The sequence below is a fragment of the Bubalus bubalis genome, chromosome 5 (assembly GCF_019923935.1).
Source record: "Bubalus bubalis isolate 160015118507 breed Murrah chromosome 5, NDDB_SH_1, whole genome shotgun sequence".
Lineage (NCBI taxonomy): Eukaryota > Metazoa > Chordata > Mammalia > Artiodactyla > Bovidae > Bubalus > Bubalus bubalis.
In genome coordinates, this window is record NC_059161.1 from 125,381,443 (window position 1) to 125,392,393 (window position 10,951).

The 10,951-nt window shown below is 55.6% G+C and overlaps 1 protein-coding gene across 1 annotated transcript; it reads right to left on the reverse strand.

The window, feature by feature from the left end:
• Nucleotides 1–4,886: 4,886 nt before the first annotated feature.
• AP5B1 (adaptor related protein complex 5 subunit beta 1) lies at nucleotides 4,887–8,153 on the reverse strand. The gene is made up of 2 exons (XM_006056454.4): nucleotides 7,614–8,153; nucleotides 4,887–7,509 (listed from the first exon to the last, which is right to left on the reverse strand). The coding sequence occupies exons 1-2, from the start codon at nucleotides 7,761–7,763 to the stop codon at nucleotides 5,026–5,028; spliced, it is 2,634 nt and encodes an 877-aa protein (XP_006056516.3). The 5' UTR covers nucleotides 7,764–8,153; the 3' UTR covers nucleotides 4,887–5,025.
• Between the last annotated feature and the right edge of the window lie 2,798 nt (nucleotides 8,154–10,951).

A 10,951-nucleotide genomic window follows, 5' to 3' on the forward strand; every position in this document is an offset into this window, starting at 1 on the left:
CTATCCCTGTTCTCTCTAACCTGTTCTCTCCTGCCCTACATAACTTTTTAAATATTTTAGTTTACTTTTCTGTTGTTTACTCTTCTAAAGTATTGGCATACATGTAAGTATACTGAATTCAATTTCCTAATATTTTGCGGAGGATTTTTGTACCTATGCCAGAGTGATATTGTTCTGTAATTTTCCTTTCTTGTGATGTCTTTATCCGGTTTTGGTATTAGGATAATGCTGGTCTCAGAGAATGAGTTAGGAAGTGTTGTTCCCTCTGCTTCTATTAATATTTTCTGAAAGAGATTGTAAAGAATTGCTATTGTTCTTTCTCAATTTTTTTTTCACAAGTAGAATTCACCAGGGAACTATCTCGCCTGTTGCTTTTTTTTTTTAGGAGGTTTTCACTATTTTTTGTTGTCTTTCAAGAGATTTTTTTTCAACTTTACTGAGATATAATTGACAAAAAAATTAGAAAATATTTGAAGTGTACATCATGATGAATTGATATATATGTACATTGTGAAAGGATTCCTCCTATCTAGTTTAACCCATCTCACATATTATAGTTTAATTATATATTAAGAACATAATATTAACTATTGTCATTATTAATTCACTTTCTCTAGAGATAGCTCTATGCAAATCTTTTATTTTCCCATGTGTAAGGGTTATTTTTTTTCCTTTGTGTAAATTTTGTTACTTTGTGTCACTTGAGGAATCGGTCTATTTCATGTAAGTTATCAGACTGTGAGCATACAATTGTTCATAATATTTATTATCCTTTTACTGTCCATGGGCTCAATAGTGGTGACCCTTCTTTTATTTCTGATATTAGTAGTTTGTGTCTTCTCTCTTTTTTTCTTAGTTAGCCTGGCTAGATGCTTATCAATTTTACTGATCTTTTCATAGAACCAGCTTTTGGTTTCATTGCTTTTCTCTGTTGAAATTCCATTGTGATTCAAGAGCAAATGTGTATTCTTTTAAATCTGTTAAGGTCTGTTTTATGGCCCAAAATGTGGTCTGTCACAGTGGATGTTCCATGTGCCTTGATAACATGTATTCTGCCCTTGTTGGATACAATATTCTGTAATCTATAAATGTTCCATCATCTATAGAAGCATTCTATAATTCAATCCAGTTGATTGATGGTGCTGCTCAGTTCAACTACATCCTTACTGATTTTCTGCCTGCTTGATCTGTCAAGTTACTGATTAAAGGATGTTAAAGTCTTCCTCAAACAGGGCATTTGTTTATTTCTCTTCACAGTTTAAAAATACTGTTGCATTGTTGTGCTGCTTTCCACATCAGTTTTTAAAAGTCTCAGTTCAGTTCAGTCGCTCAGTCGTGTCCGACTCTTTTCGACCCCATGAATTGCAGCACGCCAGGCCTCCCTGTCCGAAAAGTCTAATGCCCTTCTAATTCTTTTGCCTTTGTAAGTTATTCATTCTTTCTGCCTAGAGATCTTGGAAACTTAAAAAAAAAAAAACTCTGAAATCTGTTTTGTGAGGATATGTCTCAAAATTGATAGTTCAGTCAGTTCAGTTCAGTCGCTCAGTCGTGTCCGACTCTTTGCGACCCCATAAATCGCAGCACGCCAGGCCTCCCTGTCCATCAACAACTCCTGGAGTTCACTCAGACTCACGTCCATTGAGTCAGTGATGCCATCCAGCCATCTCATCCTCTGTTGTCCCCTTCTCCTCCTGCCTCCAATCCCTCCCTGCATCATTAGTTCTTCTTTGCTTTCCTCCACTAGGGTGTTGTCATCTGCATATCTGAGGTTATTGATATTTCTCCCGGCAATCTTGATTCCAGCTTGTGCTTCTTCCAGTCCAGCGTTTCTCATGATGTACCTTGCATAGAAGTCAAATAAGCAGGGTGACAATATACAGCCTTGACGTACTCCTAAAGTTGGTCATTCTGGGTTAAATTTCCCAAGGTTCCCAGTGGGCCCTTTGAATGTGCAGATTTTTTTTTTCTTGGAAAGTTTTCTTAGATTATAGTCTTAAATACCAGTTCTGGTTCCCCTGGTGGCTCAGACAGTAAAGAATCTGCCTGCAGTGCAGGAGACCCAGGTTTGATCTCTGAGTTGGAAAGATCCCTTGAAGAAGGGAATGGCAACCTATTCTAGTGCTCTTGCCTGGAGAAACCTAGAGACAGAGGGGCCTGGCAGGCTACAGTCCACAGGGTGGTAAAGAGTCGGACACAACTGAGCGACTACACTTTCTGGTTCATTGTTTAGTTTTTCTCCAGGGACTCCAATAATACAAATGTGTTTCCTTTTTGACTATCTTCTGTTTCCGTTACTTCCTTCTGACCCCTTCTATGTATTTATCTCATTTTCATTCTCTTGTTTTTCTTTCTTCAATGCCACTTATCATATTTTTATTTGAGTCTGTTCTGCAAGCATCTTATAATGTAATCTTTAGTTCTAGTTAATTTTGTCTGTTTCTTCCATTTCTTTCCTGAGTTTGATCTCGGGTGGCCTCCACTTTCAGTGGCTTGAAGCAGGGTTTCAGTTCCCGGTCAGAGATTGAGGTCGGGCCATGTCAGCAAGAGCTGAATCCTAGCCACACAAGCAGTGGTCAATGACAAGGCCCTGGCCCTTTAGCTTTGCAGAAATGGATTCCCACAAAAACAGAAAGTAGTGAAACAAGTGAAGTGTTTTTTAGGAGGAAATGAGAATGGTACGTGTGCATAGACACTCAGGTGGGCTCAGAAAGACAGTAGCACCTGATGGGAGTTTGAATCACTTTTATGGGGCATTTCTTCTGGGTTTCCTTTGATCCATCATTTCGATTTGTGTGGTTCTGAGTCCGTTTGTGGTATATCTCAGGATCCTCTCTTGTGTCCACTCACATCTCAGCCAAAGTGGATTCCAGTGGGTAGCCTGGAAGGTAGCCTTAGCATCACTCCCCTTTGGATCTCCAAGGAGCTTTCTAGTCAGGAAGGTCCCTTTGACTTCAAGAATGAGAAATATGGGATCTCTTTTATATTTTATCTGGGCAGGGCCCATCCAGCCTCCTCTCTCAACTGTCCTATTGATCTTTTGGAGTTTCTGCCCACACGGAATGAACTCCACCTGCTTACCTCCTGCCTCCAGTTCAATCAACTCTCTCTTCATTTCGTCTTGGCTTTTTAAATTTCTTAGGTGGCTTTGCATGCTTTCAAATGCTTGTTTTAGTTCTGAGTGTTATATTACAGCTTTCTTTTGCTTCCTGGATGTTTTTGTTCAGGAATGTGTGTGAGTTGGGCTTCATAGATATGTCACGAAATTCGTTTTCTCTTATTTTGCAATAACTCTGTATGAACTTGTTAATCTTTTTCTTGTTCTGTCCTGTGGGGCTGGGTATTTTTTAAGAGCCCTAGTTTAGTGCGCCCTCTTCTGTCAACACTGAAAAGTCCAGACACTTCAAAGGATTTGTTTGTTTTGAGCGGGGGAGGAGCGTGGGTCCTCTGATCTTGTTCTTTTGTCTTGCAGAACTCGTGAAATTTCTCCATTTGTTTCCCCTTTTATACTCAAATGCCAAAGCATAATCCCTTCCCTTCCACCTCTTTGGTCCCCAGAATTGACGTGTTTCAAAGGTCGTGTTTCAAAAATCCTATAGACAACTTCCAGTCTCTTCCCTAGTCCAAGCTCTAACCTACTCCAGACACTCTTCAACACTGGCAGACTTGGCTTCTGTTTCCTGGAACTGAACACTTACTGGTTTGGCAACGGCTTGCCCAGATCACATGTCAAGTTACTGCAGCAGCTCCAGCTTGGGACAGACCTCCTCCTGACCAGCTCTGCAACAGCCCTTCTTTCCTTCCCTCGCCCACCCCAAACAGGAGGGGAAGATTGGGTGCCCAAGAGGCAGGGGCCAAAGAGCCCCTTTCCCCAGAGCAGTAGGGCCCAAGCCTCTGGCCATTCTCCACCCAGCACTCACGACTGCTGCTCCTGCAGCCTCTGGGGGACATCCAGGGCAGGGAGGGGTGGGGACGCGGCCCTGTGGTAATGGAAACCTGCTCCACGATGACAAAACATGATTTCCAACCAGCTGGGTGACTGTAGGAAAATCACTCAACCCCTCTGGCCTACAGATTTCCTCATCTGTGGGGCCCTGCTGAGCTGTTGCAAGGATGAAGTGAGGCAATGTGTGCGGAAAACAGCTTGGTGACTAGTAGCAGAGTTGGCCTCAATACATCTGAACTCTAAGTATCTTGCATATTTGGAAAGAGGACTAGGGGAACTGTCTCCTTACCTGGCAAGATTCTTAGGTCCACAGAATGGGCTTATCCCTGGGTCGGGAATTTCCCCTGGAGGAGGGCATGGCAACCCACTCCAGTATTCTTGCCTGGAGAATCCCATGGACTGAGGAGCCTGGAAGGCGGCAGTGAGGCAGTCATCCTCATTTCAGCCCAGATCATGGGAGGTCCGTTCCATCAGCCCCCAAACCTTACTACCAGATCCTTCCGAGTTGGCTCCAATTAACACAGCCTAGGAACCCCTTCCCTAGAGCAGGGACCACCAGGCTGCTGCAGCTTCCTCTCACTGCTTCTCCCATTGGTCCACCATCCTAGCTAAACGAAGCTCGGGGTGTAGGGACCTTGCAAAGCTCTGGAGTTGAAAAGCACTGGCTCACAGGTCAGGTCCAAGCTCAGCTTCATTTCCATTCCTAAGTTGCTGGGTGGTTGGGGCAAGGGTTTTCCCTCTCTGGGAAGCAAAGATGTGGCTTTTTTTTTTCTTCTACCTCCTGGGCAGGGATTCTAGACAATGCCAGGCATATCTGGGCAGGAAGGAAGTTTGATGCCCTGCAGTCTGGGGGTTTCATAGCTTGGAAGCTCTCCTAGAGCCTCTGATCCCCATCCCAGATGCCTGCCCCCAATCAGGTCCCCAAAGGAAACAAACCAGTCAGTGCTGTTAGCAAATGTAATTTTTTGTGTGTTTTAAAGAAAGGAGCCACAGCGCTGTGTCCTGGTTCTCAGAAGCCCTTCCTGGGCAAAAGCCTGCAAAGGCCACAGTCCTGCACCCGCACCCCAGCCTGGCTCCGGGGCTCAGGCAGCCGCTGACAGCCCACGGAGGTAGTCCCCCGCCAGGGGCAGCGCGGCCCAGGCGTCAGTCCGCAGGGCCACAGGCACTCCGTCCGCCTGGGCTGCCTCCAGCCGCAGCAGCAACCTCGAGTCCGGGGGCAGACGGATGGCTACAAGGTAGCTGACGGGGGGTTGGGCCACCACCACAAAGGGCTCCAGGTGGCGGGACACCAAGGCCTCCAGCCCCTCTGGCCCGAGAGGGCACCACAAGCGACTCTCGGCGCCCTTCGGTAGGCAGGAGTCCCAGAGCTCCTCAAAGAAGTCCAGCTGGGCCCCCTCAGGGGGCTGGGGGAAAGGCAGGAAGAGGTCAGCGAAGGTCACAAGCAGGGGTGGCAGGTGAGCGTGGCAGGTGAGGCCACTGGCTGTGCTATACAGGGCACGCACAGCCAGTCTCGCGGGAGCTGGGCGTCGGGGCCGCAGAGGCAGGAGCAGAGGGCGGGTGGGGCGGCCGGGGCACAGGCAGGGCACATGGACAGCCCCCAAGGGTGCGTAGAGCTGTCCTTCCACACGGAAGCGCAGCTCCAGAGAATACACTGGCTCCAGCACCTCCACCTGGAGCCGCAGTACTGGGACCGCGCCCTCGGCTCTGCGAGGGCCCACACTTAGCCGAATCGGGGCCGGAGCCTCCTGCACCATCAGCGCTGCAGCAAAGCCCTGGTTCTCAGCCACCAGTGAGGAAGCTAGTGCAGGTGCAGCAAGGGAGGGGCCCAGGGTCACCCCCAGCTTGGGCCCCGCCAGGTGGGCCAGGAGGATGTAGTAGAGGCGCGCATGGTCCTGCCCATCAGGGTCCTCCAGTTGCCTGGCCAGCTCCTGCAGCAAATCCGCCAGGCCTCCCCCAACACCTGCCCGCAGCAGGGCCCGGCAGACCCGCAGCAGGGCCTGCTGGAGGCCCCAGTCCGTGCAGTGGGCGGCTGCAGCCCGCAGAAAGCTGAGGGTGGCACTCTGGGCATCCCCGTCTGCCACCCTGGCCAGCATCTGCAGGTGCCAACGGAGGGCCTCCTCTCTGCCTGGCCTGGACACCACCTCCTGCCGCAAGGCCACCCGCAAGGGTTCCTGCAGCTCAGGGCCCACGTGATCCAAGAGATCTACGAAATGGGGAGCCAGTGCAGGCCGGGTTCGGTACAACTGGGCCAGTCCCTGGGTCAAAGGTGTCAGTACCACAGGTTGCCCAGCCAGGCAGTGAGCAACTAGGTATGAGGCCTGGAAGCAGAGAGTAGCCAAGGCCCGGGGGCCACCATCCAGGGCCGCCCTCTGCCGCAGGCCAGCCAGGAGCTCCTCCAGATAGTGCCGGGGACTCCGATCCTGGCCCTTTCCCTCCTTTTCTTCGTCTTCCACACAGAGCAGACACAGCAGGTGCAGGCGGGCCAGGAGGGCCATCGGCTCATGCAGGAGGCTGGGCAGGAGGCCACGGCAGAGCTGGGACCCCAACAACAGTGGGGCGGCCTCCTCACCTGTGGGTCCTAGCGGCCAGTTCTCAGGAAAGTTCAAGAGACAGTGCAGGTAGAAGAGATGGGTGGGCAGCGGCAGGGCCGGGTGCTGAGCAGCCAAGGTGAGCCGGCGAAGCAGCAAGGCCTCGTCCTGGGCTGTGAACAGGGCCTCGCCGAAGGCCGCCTTCAGAGACAGCATGGCGTGCAGCAGTGTCAGCTGGGCTGTGCCCAGCAGCCGTACCAGCTGTGGCTTGAAGAGCACTGGTGGCTGTCCCCGAAGACCCCGCAGGGCCCAGCCCAGGAGCCACAGAAGCTGGGCCTGGGCCACAGGAGTGAGCAGGTAGGAGGCGTCCAGAAGCTGGGCCACAGTGGCCCGCAGCTCCCGGGCCTCCTCAGGACTGAGCTCCAGCGCCGCAAGGCCACACTCGTCCTCCTCAGCCGCCGGCCAACTGGGTGCCTGGGGCTGAAGGTGGACCTCACCCTCCTCAGCTAGCGTCCAGTTCCAGGGACCACCCTCCATGGAAGACTCCCCAGCCGTGAGTAGGCCCTGCAGGCCAGCCCCGGCCCTGGCTTGTATCACCAAGGCGTTTCGCAGAGCAAGTGCCAGCAGCAGGCTGAGGGGCTGGGCCGGGCCCTCGCGTCCCAGCAGGGCCCGCAGCAGCCCCAGGCAGCCCCCCAGCAGCCCGGGCCGGCAGCTCTCCAGTTCCCGCAGGCACTCCCACGCTGTGGCCTGAAGGGGGCGCTGTTCCGAGGCAGGGCCGAAGCTTCGCCCCAGATCGCGACCCGAGGCCAAGCCCAGCAGGAGGGGCAAGAGCCGACCGGAGGCTCCCGAGGCGGGGCTCAGCGCACCTCCTGCCGCCAAGGCTGAGGTGGCCGCCAGCAGCAGGGGCCGCCGCAGAGCTGAGGGCCGCGGGGGTAGGAGGACCAGAGTGTCCAACAGAGACGTGGCGGCTGCTTCGGCTGCAGCGGCGTCCGGCCACAGCTGGGCTGGGTACTCCAAGCTCAGAGCCAGCAGGGCAACCTGGAGATGGGGAAGGGCGTGGGGTGGGCATCACGAAGTTGAGGGTCAGGACACGGTGGGCTGGGATAAACACCTGGGACCAGGGCTCGGGCAGGGGGGCCTACCTTCATCGGCTCGCTCAGCTTCTCACTCCTCAAGTCGCTCAGCAGGTCACGACCCAGATCCTCACCCTCGGGACCTGCCATGAAGGCGGACGGGCTGGCCCGGAAGGTGCCCAGGCGCTGGGCCCAGGTTTCCCGGCCGAGGGGCCCCATGGTCGGGCACACAGATCCCTGCAGAGAGGCGAGGGAGGAGGGTCAGACGTGCGGCCCAGGGCCGCTAGAGGGCGGGCGAGCCGCTGCGCGGACCCCGAAGGGGCCGCCCTCAGACACCAGCGGGAACCCCGCACCCGGGTCCCGAGATGAAACCCAGAGGCTTCGGGGGTGACGCTGGGGCGGGTCGCTAGGGTCCCCGCGGCGTAAGAGCGCGGGGAGCAAGGGCGGGGGCGCCGGGCGGGCCGCTGGCGCGGGGTGCGTGCCGAGAGCTCATTAGGCCACCTGCCCGCAACCGGCACCGAAACCACAGCACCGCCCCGGCCCCCGGCGCCCGCGGTAACGGGCCAGCCCTTTCACCCTGCCTGACTCAGCTGACGCTGGCGCTAGGGCCGACCGGCTCCTTCCGGGCTGGCGGCGCGGGGCGGGGCGCGCGGCGCGTGGGCGGCCGAGACGGGGCGGGCCCCGCGCGGGGGCGGGGCCGTAACGGGGCCAACACCTCCCCCGCCCTCCCGGCCGGCAGGTGCCGACTCGCCGGTTTCGCTGGAGCTGAGTAACTGTCCCGCTCTGCGCAGGCCCCCCTTCCCCGAAACCGCCGCAGGCCCAGGCAGAGGCGGTGGAGTTGGGTGGGCCCGGGCTCCCGGTGCCCGGGTCCCCGTGGGCGCGCCGACTGCAGTCTCGGGGAGCTCAGGTGGCCAGCGGCCGGGGGCCCGCGCGCCTGCCGGGATGCCGAGAATGGCAACCCGCGCGCCCCGCGCCGGCGCCTGGGTGCAGCGCACCCTAGTCCAGCGCCCGCAGGCTCGCGGGGTGAAGTGGATCATGAGTACTTGGGGCTCTCGGTGTGGCCGCTGGGGGGTGTGCGAGGTGCAGTCCCGGGCGGCCGCGGGCCTGGCGGAACCGGTCAGGCAGGCACCGCAGGACTTGGCTTCGCTTCCCCGACGCCAGCCCCGGGCCCCCCACCCGCTCGGCTTGGGGGCGCGGAGCCGGCGCCGGAACGAGGCAGGCGGAAGCTGTTGACCTTTGCCGGAGGCCGTGCGGACGGTCGGCTAGGGTAAAGCCGGCGGGGCCAAGTCACCAGCTGCAATGAAGCAGGAAGACAACGGGATGCAGACGTGCGGAGTGGCAAGGCCCGGCGGGTCTCGGGGCTCCTAGGACGCTTAGCACGGACCGGGAGACTGAGGCCTTACGCCGCAGATCTGGGGTCAAGCAGTGCCGGAGCCCAGTACCTTGACTTCCAGAGGGCTGGACCAGGGCTCTTTGGGGGCACTCAGGAGGCTGAGCCGGGGGCTCACCTAGCAGCCTCTCCTGGGTCCGGGCTCCAGGCTGCAGAGGCCCCACTGACCTCCGGTTTCCAGGGCACAGAACCGCAGGTGTCCAGACCCCACACCCACAGCCCACCGGTCTGAGAAACGCCCCAGGCTCTAATTAGCCTGCTTTGAAGATGAAACAGGCCTGAGCCCCCATTCTAGCTGCCCCCAACTGGTTTCTCTCCTTGCCCCAGGCTTGGCAGGCCCCTCCCTATTCCCATCCCGCTGCCCTCCAGAGGAGAGGTGGTAGGGAGTGGTGGGGTAGAGAGAGCTGGAGAAGAGGCTTTCTGGGTGTCCAGGGTGCCAGGTGGATCCACCCCAAAGGACAAGTTCAGCTGGAAAACCTAGTCCCAGCTCCTCTAGGCCCCGGCTCCACAGTTGACTCATAGGCGGCAGCCCCACACTACTTCCCTCTAGGTGCCTCAGTTTCCCCACCTATAAAATGGGAGTGATGACTCCTGCCGGGGAGGCTGCAGGGTGGGGCTGTCGGCTAATTAAGTCTAAGATGAAAGAGGCCGGGATGACAGCAGCCCTGGGAGGGAAGGCAGCTTGAGGGTAACAAGGAGCCTGTCTGGTTTCCCTGTCTGAGGCCCAGAGGGTGCTGATAACTGCACATGCCCAGCCCTCACCACTTACAGGGAGGGAAGAATGATTATTAAGCCCCTTTTTACAGTGGAGGAGCCAGGCTTCAAAGGGTCAGGAAATAGGATGCTGGCTCTGGCCCCCGCTCGGCCTGACAGCCACCAGTCTTTCAAAGCCTTGGCTCCTTGGGGCCCAGGGTCTGGAGGGAGGGAGCTCCTGGCGCTGTGCTTCTGGGTGCTGTGGTGGGAGCACCCGCATGGATTCACATTGGTGGGGACCTGAGGATGGGGTCCATTCACAGAGAAGGAAAGGGAGGCCCAGCCGGGTGTAGTCACTTGCTCAAAGTCACAGAGCTCCTAAAAGGTGGCGTCCAGCCTTCAGGCAACAGCCACTTGGCCCGCCACTCAGGGCAGCTACTCTCCGCCTTCACCTGCCTGCCCAGGTGTCTGCTCCCGTGGGAGGGGGCTGCTGGTACTGCCCCTGGCACAGGCCAGGCATTACTGAGCTCAGTCCACCAGCACTGAATCTTCAGTCAGCAAGCCCACCCCTAAGAGTGACCTCCCAGCCCAGAGGCCCCGGGTGTGGGCTGCAGCAGGGAACTCCCCACTCCATCCCCCCACTCATTTCTTCTCTTTCTACTGTTTCCATCCTCCTCAGGGCAGCCCAGTTCTGGGGAGACATGAGACACAAGGCTTAAAATAGGGAAAGTCCGTTTCCAGAGGGGTCCCAAGTCATGGTTTTCTCCTCTGTGAAATGGGAGATAATCCATCCTCACAGCACTGGCACTAGCGATACCGAAGCACTTTAAAAAGAGCACATCGGGGAGCTTCAAAAGGGAGGGGATATGTGTATACCTATGGCTGATTCAGGAGAGGACAATGGCACCCCACTCCAGTACTCTTGCCTGGAGAATCCCATGGACGGAGGAGCTTGGTAGGCTGCAGTCCATGGGGTCGCTAAGAGTCGGACACGACTGAGCGACTTCACTTTCACTTTTCACTTTCATGCATTGGAGAAGGAAATGGCAACCCACTCCAGTGTTCTTGCCTGGAGAATCCCAGGGATGGGGAAGCCTGTTGGGCTGCCGTCTATGGGGTCGCACAGAGTCGGACACGACTGAAGTGACTTAGCAGCAGTAGCAGCAGCAGCATGGCTGATTCATGCTGAGGTTTGACAGAAAACAACAAAATTCTGTAAAGCAATTATCCTTCAGTTAAAAAATAAATAAAAATTTAAAAAACTATTTATGTAAAAAAAGAGCACATCAATTTGCAAATCCCTAGAGAGCAGAGCCATGGGTAC